The following is a 17,834-nucleotide window of genomic DNA, read 5'->3' as shown; positions in this document are numbered from 1 at the left end:
CATGTCCATAACTACATTCCGTACACACATATTCATAAATTATACCTGTGGCGCGTCCTCAAAATAGGTTATAGTGGGTGTAGCGTCATGGACGGAGACTTATCGCTACTTCATCAGGCTCGTCGGGCAGCGATAGTGGCACGAGCAACCACATATTCTCCAGGTCCTCCCTGTGTTCAAGAGGATCATCCCACAAGGGAATTTGGGAATCCACGACATCTCGCCTCCAGCGATCGACGGATTCGTACGGATCTTCGCGATATATGACAGCGGAGAGTGGATCAGGCTCGTCGTCATGTAATTCGGGAATATGGCAGTCGACATTCATCCTCAGGTTTGTTCCTGAACAATCATCCGCTTCTGTGGACATAAGCAGGCCATCGGATTCGTCCCAGCTAATAGGGTAAAAAATGAAACGCGGGGGATTGTAGCTGATACCCGATGTTTCTCCATATAAACAAATGGCGGTGGTCAATGCTGTCTTGTGGACGCACCATTCTACACCAGTCAGCTGGATGTCAATAGGCTCCGGAGTAGATAGAGTGGTAACCGTGTCGGACAGTGGCAGTTCCTCCAGTAGATGATTATTGGTCTTGAGAAAACATCTGAGATCTCGTAAGTACTTCCTGGATTCTTGCACAACAGGAAACTGCCCTACTCGTGTCGTGGCGTGTCACTAGTCACCAGACACCAAGACGAATCCGTCCCTTCGGCTGACTCTGCAGGAGTCGTGTAGTGAGCGAGTAGTTGGTGGTCCATACAGCTTGGAGAAGGACTTCGAAGAAAACCGAGGGATCGGAAGGCAAACAAGATTTCGATCACTATATATACTTCTTGGGGCTCAGCAAACACTGCAGCGCCTATCCGGGGCACCAATAGGGAAATAGGCGGCGGGTAACCAAGGCCATCAATCAGATTTCCATCAACACACAACTCGCACGAAATGTTGGAGTGGTGTGGAACCTTGGACTGGGAGTAGACAACCTTATTTTCAAACAGCAAAGGGGATTCAGGAGGGGGGGAAGGAGGGCATCAATATTCCGGTCTTGAGATAATCCGGCAGTACATCATAACATGGCCATGGGGCGAACATCCGCAGCCGAACAGATGCGAAACGGAGGCACCAGAGCGCAAGGTTGACGAGAAGAACGTGGGGGAGGGCGTTGTTGGAGTGCACGGTAATGATCAAGTTGGCACCCATCCGTAAACGGAGTCGCAAGACGACCCGAGGGGTCAGACATCTACCTTTGCTGGTCAATAAAGCTCATGGGTCAATTCCCTGGCAGAGTCGATACAACACTGCAAGGGAGCGCTCAGCACAGGATATCCACAGTCTGCGTGTTATGCGGACAACGCCATATGATCGGTACCCACTGAACGCCAGTGCATCCCTCGGCTCAGGCCAAAGCCTCCTCGAAAGCTATCAGGGCAGAATGTGTTTGGATGTATTTGGCCACAAATCAATCCCAAGAACACGTCGGCCCAATTCATCGACGCACTCGTCCTGCTCAGCTGCGCCGTCGACACCAAAGCCTGTGTTTTCTTCTTCTGTAGATCGGTCACTTTATATACGACTGATAAGGATTTGTGTCTGGAGTCATGCTTAACTTTGAAGACGTAGAGGACCGGGATGGTTCGTTCTTCATCGCCTAGTCCGCTTGATATGTACGTATTGACTTTTTTGCTCATTCTGAACAGGCGTCCGTCTGTCGTGGAACGTATGGCCATCTTCCCGAATCGAAGCAACGAGGACAGTCGTTCCGATATCAGCCCTATACACACCACTTAAACAACGAGAGGACTTGCCACCAGTGTTGTACGAGCCAGTGACGTGCAAGCCGCCGTGTCGGGCCATTCTCAACCCTTACTGGTAAATATGTCGTCCTCGTGGCATTCAATCCGACCCCCTGACTCTCTACAGTCAAATCGATATAAGAGGAAAACTGTGGATTTGTCCCTTCTGCTTGTCCCGGAATGCTTTCCCCCCACACTACAAAGATATCTCCAACACTAACTTGCCTGCTGAGTTGCTTCCCAAATACACCACCATCGAATACACTCTTTCGCGTCCTGCCCAGGTGCCCCCGATCTTCCTCCTCGTGGTCGATACTTGCTTGGATGAGGAAGACCTCAAGGCGCTTCGCAAGGCCATTACTGTCAGTCTCAGTCATATCCCACCGTACGCCCTCGTTGGGCTTATCACTTTTGGTACCATGGTATGCTGTCTGTCAAGGTCAGCGGACAACAGCTGACGTGTAACAGACTCAAGTCCACGAACTCGGTTATGCCGAATGCAGTAAATCATATGTCTTCCGTGGTGGCAAGGAATATGCTCCAAAACAAATCCAGGACATGCTTGGCTTGAGCACACCTGCTCGTGCTGCCCCTCGTCCTGGTCAACCCATGCCCCAGCAAGCATTTGGCGCCGCCCGATTTTTACTTCCGTTGCAACAGGTGGAGTTCCAGCTCACCGGAGTACTCGAGTCCCTCCAACGTGATCCTTGGCCCGTCGCAAATGACAAGCGTCCAGTGCGGTGTACCGGCGTTGCTTTGAGTGTTGCGGTCGGATTGCTGGAGGTGAGCATATTTGTTCTGCTGTGTTGTAACCTCCCGCGTTGACCCCTTGAAGACGACATATCCCAATACGGGCGCTCGCATCATGCTGTTTGCTGGTGGTCCGGCTACCGAGGGTCCAGGGATGGTGGTGAGCAACGAGTTGAAAGAGCCTATTCGCTCCCACCACGACATCGAACGTGACAGCGTCAAACACTACAAGCGTGCTGTGAAGGTGCGGTGACTGTCATATGAAAAACTTCCCTTCTTAAAGACTTTCTAGTTCTATGAAGGCCTCGCGAAACGGGCCTCTAATAACGGACATGTAGTCGACCTCTTTGCCGGCTGCTTGGATCAAGTGGGATTACTGGAGATGAAATCCCTACCAAACTCCACAAACGGCGTTATCGTCTTATCCGATTCCTTCGCGACGTCCATCTTCCAGCAAAGTTTCCTTCGTATTTTTAACAAGGATGACCAGGACTTTTTGGAAATGGGCTTCAATGCTACGTTTGACGTACAGGTATTTTTCGTTTACCCACTTTTACATGGCATTTGGCTGATGGACACTGGTTAAGACAACCAAGGAGCTGAGAGTCTCTGGACTTATTGGGCATGCTATCTCCGCTGGAAAGAAGTCTGCTTGTGTTGGAGAGACCGAAATTGGTATCGGGCAAACCTCTGCATGGAGGCTGAATTCTATCACTCCGCGAACATCGGCAGCTGTGTACTTCGAAGTGGTTACTCCGGCCGGGCAAGCTCTTCAGCCGGGCTCCCGGGGTTTGATTCAGTTCGTAACGCACTATCAGCATTCTTCCGGACAGCAGCGCCTGCGGGTCACGACTATTGCGCGGAACTTTGCGGAGGCAGGGTCTCCGAGCATTGCAGCTTCGTTCGATCAGGAAGCCGCGGCTGTCTTGATGGCAAGAATAGCAGTGTTTAAGGCTGAGATCGATGATTCTCCCGATGTACTGCGTTGGTTGGATCGCATGTTGATCCGGCTTTGCCAGAAGTTCGCTGATTACCGAAAGGAAGACCCGGCAAGCTTTAGACTGTCGGATAACTTTAGCATTTACCCGCAGTTCATGTTCCATCTTCGGAGGAGTCAGTTTTTGCAGGTGTTCAACAACAGCCCGGACGAGACAGCTTTCTATAGGTTTGTGCGAGGTCTTCCTTTTTCATGCAGACGGTGCACTAACGCCTGTCCATAGACATATCCTTAATGAAGAAGACGTGAACAACTCACTGATTATGATTCAGCCTACCCTTATGTCATATACTTTCGACGTTCCACCGCAGCCGGTGTTACTCGATAGCGTTTCCATCAAGCCGGACGTCATCCTTCTCTTGGATACGTTTTTCCATATCCTTATTTTCCACGGAGAAACGATTGCCCAGTGGAGGAAATCAGGATACCAAGATCAAGAGGGCTACGAGAATTTCAAGGAACTCCTAGAAGCACCTGTTACTGATGCACAGGTATGTACGGCCGATTCACTGTTCTCCAACAACCGTCTTTGCGAATACTTGGCAATGCTGACGATCGGTTCACGTTCTAGGATCTCCTCGTTGATCGCTTCCCGATCCCGCGGTACATCGTCTGTGATCAGGGTGGCAGTCAGGCTCGTTTCCTCTTGTCGAAGCTTAACCCTTCTACCACGCATATGACGACGTCGATGTATGGCACAGCGGCAGGCACTGGCACTGGCCCTGCGATCTTCACAGACGATGTCAGCCTGCAAGTATTCATGGAACACCTCAAACGTCTCGTAAGTTATACTTGCTGTGTTTCCGTTACCACCAGTTCTTGACAAATGACATCTCGCCATACAGGCCGTGGGGGCACAGACGAACTGAGAGGACACTAACATCTGTTATCGTGTAGAAAAGTACGATATTTGGACGGGTCTCTGTCGTGTTTCATGTTGCTTTTTCTAAACTTTTTTTTCCCCTGCTTCATTCCGTCGATCAAGAAATGAACATGTGCTCGCGAGGAGATCGTGTGTTCTACGTCGAGCGCCGGCTGGACACAACGCTGATTTTTTTAATCTCTTCGGGGGGAGCATCGGCCATGATCGCCCGCTTGCATCTCAGTAGCTCGCTTAACGAGGGTATATGAAGCTAGATTTACAGTCGCTATAATACAGCACACTTGCTTCATGGAAGGCCATGCCAATGATAGAGTACAGTGCCCTGTTATCAGTCCTCGAGTCGATCCGATGCACTGAATCGCATCAACGACGTACCGTTGAGTTGTCTTTCCGCACCAGCTTCCTGTTCACGAGAGCGATTAAACATTTGTTCACCCGAGCTTGGTTGAGGTCGGGAGGAGCGATCAGTTCGATGACTGCGAAAATGCATCAGCGCCGAGTTTAATTAAAAAAAAGTAGAAGGAACCACACGTTTGACGCCTCGGCCTTCACTGTCCATCATTGCCTCTATGATGGACTCCATGCTACGGCGCAGGCTCTACGGACGGGTATGAGTATCCACGCAAGAGCAATGATCAGACGCACGTACGGGATCACTACCACGAAACTCGAGAGGAAGACACGAAATTAGTTTTTCTATCATCAACTTTTCCCCTTGTCATTACCGATCTCCCAGAGACCTCTACTGGGAGTTTACTCACCGATCTTTCCTTCTTCTCTTTGGCGGAAAGCTTGGGTTTGGCTTTCTTCTTTGTCTTCGTCGACGGTTTGGTTGTGGCTGTAGTAGTTGTCGATGCGTTGGTCACGTTGGCGGTGGTCATAAACGTTGTTTCGTAGTCTGCATTCTCGGTGTAGGTGGTTTTATCAGCGTCGATGTCTGGTGGAGGCGCAGGTGGAGCTGCTGCAGCGGCTTTCGAGGCTGCTTCCGCGGCAATGCGAGCATCTTCCTCTGGGCGAGAATGTTATGAGTGTTTTATGCGTTCTTTACGGTCACTGAGAAACCTACCGGCTCTTCGTCGCGCCAATTGGAAAGACGCGTCAGTCGGTGCCTATGTACAAACGCGTCAGCGGATACCTATGAACGCACGCCGTCTGATTCGACAAACCTGCGGCCAATCCGTAGTCAGCGCGTTCATATCCATCACATACAAGAAACTCGCAAAATTCTCGTTGAAAGTCCTGAGCGACTGGCTCAACTTTCCGAGCCCTTCGACGTTGGCCAGGAGAAACTCTGCTTCGTCGACTAGCTCGGACATAACGGGCTCGAGGAAGCCTAGACCATGCGGCGCGTCCGGGTTGTGCCCCGACCGCGAAAGGGCGAACAGAGATCCTTGTGATATCCGTTTGAGAGGTGTCCGGTGAGGGGTGTGCGATGCCATGATATTCTGACTTCGGCACACTTCATGACAAATGCCCTCCGGGCGCTCCTGGACGCTACAACTACAAACACCATTAAAGATTAGACCTTACTCCCCTGGGGAAGGAGGATGCGTCCAGGAATGCGGCGCATCCTGTTACCTGATACTGAAAAGGTTACCTCAGAGCTAGGTGCCGATCCCAGAGGATCTTATAAGTGGTGCAACAGTTAGTAGCGTAGGTAAGCGGTACTTTTTCTCTCATTCCCGTGCCTCCAGCGCCCCGCTCGTTCCGCGCATTGCTCGACCACTCTCGTCGTTGCACCCCACTCCGCTCCCTTTCCTCACACTCTTCGTTTTCGACACCTCGCAGCACCACCCAATCTGGGGCCCCTGGTGTGTTAGCGGACCCATCAGGAGCAGCACAACCTGCGAGGTGTACCCATCCGTCCTCGCAGCTCACGCCTCCATCAGGATCCTGCTCCCATCTGGGGTCGGAAAGTGCTCCGCGCTTCCCACATTCTCTCCCTTACTTCTCAGTTTCCCTAGTACCTTCACCAGCATTCATGCATCTTGCGTTGTGTCCGTAATTACTGTATATAGCAATGCACATATCTCCCACGCTGATAGTAGTAAACATCCAAATAATTAAAACATGTAACCGCTGTTGCGAAGCTGATCTTCTGCAAACACATCTAGATACAGTCTTCGATCCTGACTTAGAGGAAACACCCTAGACAGAAACTATGTTTGCCGGTTTGCACATACAATCCTACTAATAATGTGGTGTCCTTGCCCTGAGGGATCAGCAACACAAGCCAGAGTAGTACATGAGGCAGTGGGTAGACCCTTGGAAGTGGAACCAGTCCAACTTATCTGCCTTTAACTATCACATTGTTGACACCTTACACTGAACCAAGTGAAATGCTCAAAGATAGCATTCCTGCCATATGCCTGAAATGTTACATTGTACACAAACATGCCAAGGCACCAATTCAACTTTGCTATTGTACATGCAAGTGATGACACTGTTTAAATCTGGGGTTATACAGACACATGACTGAAGTTATCATTTCAAGGCAGCTTTGTTGTGATGAGGATATCTTTGCTGACCTGCACCTTCAATCCCTCCAAAGGTTGGCTGTCCTGGTCAATTGGTGTCACAGTCATGCCAGGTTGGAAGATGAGACAGTGGGTAGGTCTGCCAAAGTGGAACTGGCCCAGCTCATCTCCCTTCTTGAGCTCCTGACCCTCATTGACAACAACATTACAGGTCGACACCTCACCCAAGCCAACACCCACAAGGCACATCAAGCCAATGGGCTCCTCAGCTTGGATGTAGATCAAAGCATGTGCAGGAAATGTTTGAGACAAAGTCCTGCAAGTGGGAAACAATGTCCAGATCCCCATGGTCATCATCCAAGCAAGCTGTGTAGTAGGTAGGCAGTGGGTTAGGATGGGTTGCACCAGAAATGAGGCATGTCTCCACAACAGTACCATTCACAGGACTGCACCAGCAGTGGTAGTCAAGAGATCCAAGCATAGCCTGAATAAGAGTCCCATTGACAAATGTGTCAACAAGCTCATCCTCTGTGAGGATGTGGTTGAGGGAGTAGGGAGTATTTTTGATCCAGAATCTGCCCATCTTCTTGAGGTTATAGTAAAGCATGTGGATGGTAGATGAGCATGCAGAGTTGATGATCACTGGGTTGTCAGGATAGACCATGGCATGGTGGATGGCTTTCAACTCCCTGATGAAGAGCTTGTCATAGGATTTGAACCCATAGTGTGGGTTGCTGGTGTCACAAATGAAGAAGTTGTCAAATGTATCCTGATCAGGAGTGCCACCAGCACTTTGGACCATGGCATTGAGTGCTGTGGTACTGAGCCAACTGCCTATCTCCATCATGGATGATGTTGGTGGACATGCTGTCAACATAAGGTACTCATGCCATTCAGTGAACACCCTACAGAATCTCTCATTGACTCTGGGGTGGGTGAACATGTTATAGCCTGTAGGAGTGTTGCAGAAATGCAAAATGATACCATAGTAGGGAACAGCTGCCACCATAGCACTCACACCCTCACCAAAACTGGGGGCTGTTGTCAGGTTTGTATCGATCATCTCCATCACATCAGGAAATTAATGCTTTACTATTTTTGACCTTTTTGTGACTTTTTTTTGACTTTTTTGTGACTTGTGTGACCATTTGTGACTTTTTGGGAAGGAACCTACTATCTGTACTTTTTTTTTGACCATATACAGCATTTTGAAGAATGAAAAGAGAACAGAATCTATTGAGACAACTAAGTGATGATATATCTAAGCCAAGAAGGCTAGAAAATGTCTAAAAATTCAGAGATATTGAGCCATTGGTGTGATGCACATTGTCTGAGAGAAAAATCACAATATCTCTTTGGAACCTCCATCAATTTGAATGTATGTGGTATCTACTGAAAGCTATGAATTAGGTGGTTTGAACAAGACCAAAATAAGCAAGAACAGTGCAGCCATGCCTCAGGACATGGGTAATGATAGTAGATTCCTTCCCAAAAAGTCACATTAGTCACAAAAAGTCAAAAATAGTAAAGTGTTATTTTCCTGATGCAAGTCCACATAATCTCTGATCTAGACTGAGATGAGCAGAGTAATAGTCACAAAAGTTGAAATTACATACCTTCTCTTGGTCCTTGTTCTGAGGTGGGGGAGCTTTCTCAAACATCTTGTTGAATGCAGCATAGACTACACCCTCCCTCTCAATGTAATCTTGGAATTCCTGCACTATAGGGTGCAATCCACAGCAGTATAGACTTGCTGCTGGCCAACAGTGAAGTGATAGTGGCACTGCAGCTGGCTTAGGTTGAACATAATGCCAGTTCTGCTTATTGCCATCTCCAGGCTTTCCCCCACCTTCACAATGTGCATGTGGGTTTTAGGGTCACAGCCTTGGATAATATGACTGTGCATGAGCAAGTCACTCACTGAATGTTTCAATGGCTGCCAGGTCCTTGGGGAGCCATCTGCAGATGGTAATTCTGGGCATAGTTATTGCTGATTACAGTCAGTGTGAAGGTGTGATGGTACTAAGAGGTGAGAGAGACCCATGAGTATAGCAATTGTAATGAGCAATGGTTGTTGAGGAGACAAGAGCCTGGAGAATGAAGGACAAATCTGAGCCATTTTATATGACCCAGTTCCCCAAAGCATATCAGGCTGCCCACCCTGAAGCAGTAATACAATTGGAGCTTTGGCTTCTTGTCACAAGACATGTCAAGTTGACCCTGGGTGAACAGGATTTTGCCCCCAGCTACATGGAATGATGCATAACTGACAGAAGGAATGGTAGCAAGTCCAGAAGCTGATTGGAAGATCTGATCAACCTGGAATGGCAAGACAGAATTCCCCACAGATCCTGAAGAATCCATATCCATGATTAGACCACATGACAGATTGGTACTGGGACACATGTCTGATAATCAGATAAAGGAGGACCATTGCAGGTATTCCTAGAAAACAAAGAAGGGCCTATGCTTCAAATCCAAGCCAACTCTGGAAGGATTGCACCATTGGAGCATGGTGGAGCTGTTAACACAGCATCAGAGTATGTCATTCCAGCTGTGGATGGTACCAAGGGGAGAAGGTCATCATCTGTAGTCACAAATGAAGGGATACCTGTGAGCATGTAGAACCAAGGTCACAGTTCTTGACAGGATTCATTTACATCAAGCAAGTGCCTTATCTTGGCTGCTCTGTATGTGGCTATGCACACCTGAGCAATAACAGTTGCAAAGTCCTGGGTAAAGATCACCTGCCCTGGTCCAGGATCAATGCCAGATATGATCATCCATGTGGTATCAGAAGAGTAGTACCTTCTGATATATCCAGGTGTCTTCTCCAATAACAGTGTCAGTCAATGCTTTGAAGCTTCTGTTGAATGTCCCTCTTGAGTCCTATAATGCCATTAGGCAACAATATCCAACATTCCTCCTAGATGCCATTGACCAGCATTCAGCAGGTTCCATTCATTCTGTCTTTAGAACCATGGCAAATGAGAATGCTGCCATGCATATACTTACTGGATATATCTCCTGGCACAACTACACCATTGAGTCCTATAACACCATTGGACAATAATACCACAACATTCCTTCACTGATCTAGGCACCATTCATGTTGGCATTTGGCTGACATCATGCCTGCTGTCATTAGAATCACAGCAAATGAGAATGTTGTATCTTACCAGAATTCACAATCACACCTTCTCACAGAGGGGAAGGTACCTCATTGATCATAGGTGAAACTGTCATCACTAGACAGATGGATAACACTTACCTGGATAGACCAAATTGTCACATGCAGCATAAAGTAGTCACAACAGTCTCTTTTCTCCACATTTTCATACATTTATGAGCAGTCAGCTCAGTGGTTCTTTGAGTTACTATATAGAGGAATCAGAATGCAAAGGTTTGTTAGGGCAGATGTTCTTCTGGGGAGATGGGTATCCTTTGTGTCCACAGCTGGGAGCAGCCTCCAACCTACAATTCAGGTGAGCCATCATATGGATCCAAATCCCAATACTGACACCAATTTCAAAGTGTGTGGTAGGATGTCAAGAGTGCTATCAATGTACTGGTGATTATCATGGCCCAGCCCCCACTGCCACATATTATCACTCAGATATTGTTGATGCTGTATGGACACTCAGAGGGCAGGTCTGTGGCAGAACTTCATTATGTGTCCAACCCATCCTCCACATCATTGAAGACTGCTCATATGTTGCTCACTGACCATACCCACAATAATTTACCATGCAACAGTTACAGCATCTACCACCCTATATAATCCACCTCACCAGACACCTGAATGCTGGTGGAGAGAACACAGCTGACAATTGGCTGTGTCCCACAGGCCAGTGGAGGTCAAGCCCTACATTGACTCATCCCCCTGTTGTATGGACCAGCCAAGCTTCTATTATCAAATAACACATGAGTAGGCCACAATCAAATTGTCCCTGTAGTACCTGGAGTAGCCTAGTGTGAGATGTCACCTATCCAGTGGCATGCTGCAGCATGTGTAGATCAGCACTGGAAGTTGGCACAAGACCTTGGCATGCTTTGGGATAGCTCAGCAGTGCAGCACCTTGTATTTGGAAGTGGTAGCATCTGACAGATATGGCATTCCACATTATGGCACATTGCAGCATGCAGCATAATTCATGGGGAAGTTGTGGCAACATGTACCTGTGGCACCTGGTGGCACCTGCTCCAGGAGTCTCTGGAGGGTTGCAGCAGCTGGCAGGATATTACTCAGCACATGCCAGCAATGTGGCAGCATGGGCATGGCAAACTGTGGTAAACACCTGACTGCCTTAGGATCCACATCAAGGTTTGATGTGTGGCATGGATGGTTCTGCATACAGCAGCACACAGGTTAGATGCAGAAGAATAAACCAGCAGTTCTCAGCAGCCAATGGCATTGACCCAACATACCACAGCACACGTCCTGGATTGAGCAGGATTCATGTCAGCACATGGCATCCAGCATGGATAGTTCTGTATACAGCAGCACACAGCTAGGGTGCTATAGATATGGACATGAAGCATAGCATGAATTGTCAGTATACTGCATATCTTACCACCAGTATAAGATCATAACCTATACTTCATATGATCACAGAATGGTGGCTAGTAATGTTGCATTGATTTCATAGATTTCATTCAAACTGGGATTGTGCTGATCAAATACTGGATGCCCAGGGCATTAAATAAGGACCAATACAATACAATACAGGGTGCCATGGGTGCATTACATGCCTGTGAGAGCCTGCCACACCAATGGAACATGCATCCAATCACTTCAAGGGACTCCAAGCCAGTTGTGAATATTGTCCTGCATGTAAAATGCTAGTGAGCAATGGTTGCCACTCACATCATTCACACCATGCTGCAAAAGCCAGCCAGAAAAGGCTATAACAGTGCCAGGCTGGTAATTGAATTGAAGACCAAGAGAGGGAATGTCAAGAGTGCATTCAGAATAATTGCTGACACTAATGAGCATGTCATACCAGTCGGCACGGGATTGTGGGTCACAATGAAGGGGAGTCAACTGGTTAGCAATCATGGAGATGCTGGTGTAAACTGTTGGCCAGTGTCAGAGGACTGCCAACATTTTGGGATCATTCATGGCAGACCACTCAGTCAGCTGCCACATGGCTTGGCAACCAGCATTGTACAAAGGAGGGTGCATAATTGAAAGTGTAGCAGAGAGAATTGCCAATGGCATTTGGACAGCATGGATCCATTGCTGAGTGGCTGGAGCCACAAGGTTGGCAGATACAGAAGGCTGGTGTGCCAGTGTCTACAACATTAGCAATGAGTATTTTGAGATGAAGCATGAGGATGACCCTCACAGCATGACCAAGTTGATGCTGGGCCAGTGAAAGCTCTAAGCAGCCTGCCAGCAAACAGTGATCCACCAGAAAGTAATCAGGTGATGTTTGCCAGGAACCATGGGATATGCTTCGAGTCAACATATTGGAAAGTGGGGGAATAGCTCCCATCATCTGGTCCTTGATAGGGTTGTGAACTGAGGACAGCAGGATACATCACAATGCCTACCTGCATTGATTGTGACATTGCACTGGGTAGATACCACAAAGCAATTGCATCCCCTTCACCCAGAATGATTGCAGGAACATCCAAATACCCACTCAGATATGGTGGGTGAGTGGAAAGGATGCAGGCCTCCTGGTTCAAATTGAAACCTGTTTCTTGAGGTGATAAGCTTTCTGACAGCCTGATTAATTCAATGCTGGAGGGAACTGCAATAAATGTTAGCAGGATGCATGGCAGCTCTCTTAAAATGGCATATGAGGATTATGATAGGCCTGGGCCAGTGTTGCCACCATTTGATTGAGTGCAATACATGTCTGAATCTCGAGTTTGAGAGGTTGTGGTGGGACAGCAGCAGTGCAAGGATGCGTCTCATGGAGAACTTGGTGGTGCATGTACTCCACAAGCTGGTCAGAAAGTAGATACAGTCATCCACTGCCACTTGCACCACTGAATTTGTACTGTCTGCCAAATCATAACAATGGCCTTTTTGTTCAATCAAATGTGAGGATCCATTAGTACTATAATCAACCCATGTAGTACACCAATGTATATTGTATTATAATCCATGGATTTGTTAGATTTGGCAAGTCACTCGTAGTCTTTGTTCATTAATTGATGCTACTTTTCCTTACCGTGGGAAACACTTCCTGTTTACAGGTCTACAAGACCACAATACTTAGTTGTTCTCGAGTGCTGACAATACAGTGTGGTAACTTTTGTTTTATTGTCTTCAAATGTTTCATACATATAAATTAACAGTACAAGGACTTGCACTATGACCATGCTTGTAGTTTCAACACTGGGTTCAACACCCGTGTCTCACCCCTTTTGTTTCATGTAGCGTACTTAACTCGCTACTGTAGTAACACCACCTCAGACATTTGCCACTTGTGCACTCGACTGAGGTGGGTATAGTGTCTTGTTCTGTGTTCATGTACTTCGCACTCACGTCGTTACCTTAGATCTCATTATAGGTAATGCAAATATAGACGTTTGCTGCTCGCACACTCGACTGAGATCTCATTATAGATTTCTGTGAGGATTTCTGTTATGTGCCATGGAGTACTTTTGCACCTTATCATGTATGCACCAGCACTTGCACCAGCACCAAAAAAGGTATATCACAGGATCTTGATTATCTGATGTCATTGATAATATTCACTCCTCACTCCCACCATCACTGTCCACTGCCTTGTCATCGCTGTTGTTGCAATTTTGCTCGCCACTTGCAATGACTGGTCATGGGGCTGGTAACTCGAGCTTTCCTAGTTTAGGCTTTTGCCATCTAACCCGCTGCCCCTCCTGCTTTGTGAGTGCATGCTCATCCTCCCATTGGTGCAGTTGATCATGGTAAGTATCTCTTCGCACCTTATTTTGCTGTTTCTGCTGATCCTCCACTTCTTTCCAAGCTGCCATAACACCCACCTGTTCATCCTTCTCCTTTCGGCAGTTTTCCTGCACTGTCTTTTCTTCTTCGACTGCCTGATGATGCTCCACAACATGCTCATAGAATTCACTGCCAGTAAGCAGCGTTGGGAGGCCATTGCTATTGAGCTTTCCTTTTTTTTTTTTTTTGCCTCTGGCTTTCTTCTTGACTTGCCAACTGCTGTGAGAGCTGGTTCCAAAACATTGATTACAGGACTACTGTGGACTGCATGCTGACAAGTGCACTCTGGTAATCAGCTTTGCAAGCATAGGAATCTTGCAATGCTTTCTGGTAGGCTTTCTCTCTGTTGTTCATTGGTTCTTCATCCAATAATGGGTGCTTCTGTTTGCATGTTGGTGTCAACACAAGAGGTTGACACTCCGAAAGCTGGTAAGAAGAGGTAAGTGGTGAACTGTCAACAAGGAATGACGCTGATGTTGATGCCAGTGCTACTATGGCATCTTTAGCTGCAGTATGCCACTGTGGTTGATCTTGGGGACCTTGTGTTGTTGTGGTACTTGAGTCATTGCTAGTCATGGACTGGGTATTGTTGCTCTGGTATTGACACATCAGATGATACCACATGCACAGGACTGGGTTGTGGGAGAGGTAGACAACCTGCAGATGATGTCTCGAAGATGGGAGCCATCATCTCTCTGGTTACTGTATTCCAATTGATAGGCCAGACTCCTGTCTTTCGGAATGCTGTGTGAATGGTTTCTGGGGTGAGTGCTTTATGGTGTGCCTTCTCATAGACTGACACAAAATTTTGCTTTGTTATCTTCTGCCAGTTTGTGCTTTCAAAGCAATCATGTTCTTCAGTCCAGTATCATTTCAGTGGCCCAAAGATGATGACATCCAATCCTTGGTAGACATGTGTAGCATGTGCTGGATAACACAACACATGGATGTTGTGTTCTTGTGCATAGTTGAGAAACTCCTTGGCATAATGGGAGTTATGGCCATCAACAAGAAGAAGTCAAGGTTGCCCATCTGCTTTGGTACATGTCTTCTTGTCAAAATCTTCAATCCAGTGACATCCAATTACTCCATCAGTCCACCCTTTTGGAGAATGAGCAATGCTGGCAAGATATGTGTAAGTTTAGATGTTTCATCCAAGCTGTGTTGTAGGCTTATGAAGCATTCATTGTGCTATTCTGATGCCAGTTAGTTGAGAATGACTGGCCCTTGTAGATGATAGTTGGTGGGATTGAATCACCATCTGCGCAGATAGCAACCATCACAGTTATATTTTCACAATTCCCATCTCACTGCTGATACTGCAGTTTCCATTTTGTGGAACCAATGACATGCCATCTCTGTCCATTGCCAGGTTGGAAAACCAGTTTCATTGGCAGCCCATATGCAACCCTCAGCAATGTTGTGTTCATCAATGGTGTTCTCCAGTGAGTCAAACCATGCCTTGTGAGTGTTCTAATTTACTGCTCATCCTCATGCAGTGTCCAGTGATGAACTCCAGAACCTCTTCAAACGATCTGCATGCCAGTTGATGAACTGATCTGTCCAATTTTGGCCAACACCAGACTCTGGGAAGGTGCTTCCAAGTCATGTGTGCAAGAGACTGTCAACATGGAACTTCAGAGTCTTGTGTGTGAGGGGGAATCCTTGTGCTGCAAGGTTGAGGCAATATGTCACAACACAATCTTCTTCTGTGGTGAGCCATCCAAAGTTCTCCTTGTTTGCTTGCTGACAACTTCTTCCACCTTTGAGCTGCCTCATGAGAGTTGTATGGACTATGGTGACATCCCTACCCTTCTTCTTCAGTTTGTCTTCTGCCTGCCTGCAAATGGTGTGCAAATCTCTCTGCTCCTCCTTTGGCTTCTCCTGATCTGCCCTGTAGAGATTTATGTCATATTCCAATACTTCTTCCTGATCTTGGATTGCCTCTTGTTGTCTCTGAGCCTTGGACTTTGCATGGCCAGCCATACTATGGCAAGTTTAGACAATGAAATCAGTCCCTCCTCCACAGGAAAATTTGCATGACATAATGACACTCTCCATTTTGACCTTCCTTCTTTTGGTATATCTCTGCATGTAGATTGTAGATTATTAGTATCCTGGACATACACAACTGGCATCATCCTGGCAAAGCCAGGACATCTCATCTTACTCTTGTAAGCTACAGAAATGAAGCCAGGACCTTTCTATATGTTTTGTACTAAGTAGCAGTTTCAGATGCAGTCAATTAAGTCCCTGAGATGCCAGACTCTAGAATTCCCGAGATATAATACAGTTATACTACTGATCATGCCTTCTGGAACAGCTTAGAAATGTGGCACAAGATGAGTACATGCAGCATGCTACTTCCTACACAGTTGTTTCGACTGACAAGGCCAGAGTTGTTGTGTTACCAGTGTTTGGTGCAAGTGGCAGTGGATGACTGTAGTTGGATGGGAATGTGCTGGTACCAGACATTTCTAATGTGATCAGGTTGGGGAAGTTCAGGGAATCCACCAGCAACAAGGAGGATATTGTCCAGAGATGTGAGGAATACACATGGCACAGATCCCTCTGGCCATGGCAATTGTGTGGCCAATGTTGCCAGCAATGGTAGTGACTAATGTGGTAACACTGAACTAAATGCAGCATAGAAGCTCTCTGCAGCAACAAGAACACAGCCTCATTGGCATTCTGAAATGTGGCCCAGCTGGAACACAACCTTGAACAACTGTGAATGCCACTGAAGTATACATTACAGAAGATATTAGCCCCTTCCACATGTTCCAATTGGGGGTTGCACATTTCTGATACTGCTGGCAACATGAATCAAGGTCCAGATGACCAGCCAGTTTTGCTAGTGGCATCTTTGAATGGGCAGTTTTCAAGCACCGTGCCAGAGATGGTTCAATGGCACTGGCACATCACAGATCTCTGACTGTGAACCTGGTGGATAGCTTTATAGACTGCCAGCCCAAGAATGATGTTGACATGATTGGGGCCATGGGGAGAAGAGTACACAAAAGACCCATTGATCAAGGGAATGCCCCTATTCATTTACTGGCATAGATTCTGATAAGGTAAAGCTACCAGCCCCAAAGTAAACTCATTATAGATGGTTGATAATATGTACAGAGGCTGTATATTCATTCCCACATGTTTGACACTGACTCCACCCACACACCCTGTAAAGCAAGTTTAGATCAGGTAACAGCTTCCAGTGATGACATCCGCTCCTGTGAATGTAAGATTAACTTGGAAAGATATGATAACTCTTGATCAATATCCTTCAAGCCTTCTGTGCACATTGCATGTAGTGCAGCATGCTTGGCAGTGGGTGATGGATGTGAATTAATAAGCAGTGGTAGTGAGATGCCACTGTTCTGATACAACAGGTGAGTTGGAAGTGAGCAAAGGTGTGCTGCCACTTACTGATACTCCTGCAAAAAATTCTGTGGCTTCTGTAATTATGTTCTGCAGAGGTCTCCTCTCATATCCCAATTCCACTTTTCCAGTGTTGTTCTGCCACCATGCAGGGGACATGGTAGTGGCCAGTTTGACATGGCACTCCTTAATCCTAGTCAGGTAGGGATTCAAGCTTCTGATGAAAGCTAAAATGTCATGGGGACTCTGATCACCATTGTTCAGGTATGCTAACAGCCTGTTGGCTGTGAGTGGCATGATCAGGGTAATGGGATGGCAAGATGCCATGCCCATCAGACACTCCATTGCACCCTGTACCACTATCAACCATTGCACCACCACAGGACCAGTGGCTTACTGCTTCTGCCAGGAAATGTTGATACCAACTAGTGTGCTGGTATTCAGACCAATCTGGCTTCTTCATGGTGGTGACAAGGCAATGAAACCTTATTCCCAAGTACTGTATGGCCATGGAGAGTTTGGCCATGGTGAACGTTGATGACATGACTTACTGGCATGAAAGATGAGATGTCATACTATATAAGCATTTGCCAACTTTCCCACAGCTTTGCG

At 47.0% G+C, this 17,834-nt stretch overlaps 6 protein-coding genes across 6 annotated transcripts; 1 reads left to right on the top strand and 5 right to left on the bottom strand.

Annotated features, from left to right (window-relative positions):
* Positions 1 to 1,599: 1,599 nt before the first annotated feature.
* Positions 1,600 to 4,410, top strand: F5J12DRAFT_723987 (uncharacterized protein; the record flags this gene model as incomplete). The annotated part of the gene is made up of 10 exons (XM_051741488.1): positions 1,600 to 1,633; positions 1,699 to 1,870; positions 1,922 to 2,216; positions 2,263 to 2,577; positions 2,630 to 2,788; positions 2,837 to 3,076; positions 3,132 to 3,709; positions 3,765 to 4,032; positions 4,113 to 4,322; positions 4,387 to 4,410. 10 exons carry the CDS (start codon positions 1,600 to 1,602, stop codon positions 4,408 to 4,410), a joined length of 2,295 nt encoding a protein of 764 aa, XP_051597885.1.
* Positions 4,411 to 4,710: 300 nt separating this feature from the next.
* Positions 4,711 to 5,863, bottom strand: F5J12DRAFT_906612 (uncharacterized protein; the record flags this gene model as incomplete). Its single annotated transcript, XM_051748801.1, has 7 exons — positions 4,711 to 4,746; positions 4,800 to 4,900; positions 4,956 to 5,022; positions 5,074 to 5,130; positions 5,186 to 5,433; positions 5,491 to 5,533; positions 5,591 to 5,863. 7 exons carry the CDS (start codon positions 5,861 to 5,863, stop codon positions 4,711 to 4,713), a joined length of 825 nt encoding a protein of 274 aa, XP_051597884.1.
* Positions 5,864 to 6,554: 691 nt separating this feature from the next.
* F5J12DRAFT_845062 (phosphatidylserine decarboxylase-domain-containing protein) lies at positions 6,555 to 8,807 on the bottom strand (the record flags this gene model as incomplete). Its single annotated transcript, XM_051746301.1, is given in 6 exon segments — positions 6,555 to 6,724; positions 6,737 to 7,165; positions 7,212 to 7,735; positions 7,766 to 7,964; positions 8,518 to 8,616; positions 8,640 to 8,807. The coding sequence occupies 5 exon segments, from the start codon at positions 8,805 to 8,807 to the stop codon at positions 6,914 to 6,916; spliced, it is 1,242 nt and encodes a 413-aa protein (XP_051597883.1). The 3' UTR covers positions 6,555 to 6,724; positions 6,737 to 6,913.
* A 2,889-nt stretch (positions 8,808 to 11,696) lies between these two features.
* Positions 11,697 to 11,987, bottom strand: F5J12DRAFT_723985 (uncharacterized protein; the record flags this gene model as incomplete). Its single annotated transcript, XM_051741487.1, has 1 exon — positions 11,697 to 11,987. A coding segment is annotated over one exon (291 nt), but the record flags the coding sequence as incomplete, so codon positions are not given.
* A 3,459-nt stretch (positions 11,988 to 15,446) lies between these two features.
* On the bottom strand, positions 15,447 to 15,827 carry F5J12DRAFT_894733 (uncharacterized protein; the record flags this gene model as incomplete). The annotated part of the gene is made up of 1 exon (XM_051747765.1): positions 15,447 to 15,827. The coding sequence occupies one exon, from the start codon at positions 15,825 to 15,827 to the stop codon at positions 15,447 to 15,449; it is 381 nt and encodes a 126-aa protein (XP_051597881.1).
* Positions 15,828 to 17,041: 1,214 nt separating this feature from the next.
* On the bottom strand, positions 17,042 to 17,748 carry F5J12DRAFT_784319 (uncharacterized protein; the record flags this gene model as incomplete). Its single annotated transcript, XM_051743004.1, has 3 exons — positions 17,042 to 17,221; positions 17,271 to 17,415; positions 17,477 to 17,748. 3 exons carry the CDS (start codon positions 17,746 to 17,748, stop codon positions 17,042 to 17,044), a joined length of 597 nt encoding a protein of 198 aa, XP_051597880.1.
* Between the last annotated feature and the right edge of the window lie 86 nt (positions 17,749 to 17,834).

The sequence above is a fragment of the Pisolithus orientalis genome, assembly GCF_024613125.1.
Source record: "Pisolithus orientalis strain OTSU chromosome Unknown F5J12scaffold_25, whole genome shotgun sequence".
Lineage (NCBI taxonomy): Eukaryota > Fungi > Basidiomycota > Agaricomycetes > Boletales > Pisolithaceae > Pisolithus > Pisolithus orientalis.
Note: the sequence above shows the minus strand (reverse complement) of the source record. Positions and strands in the feature narration are given on the sequence as shown.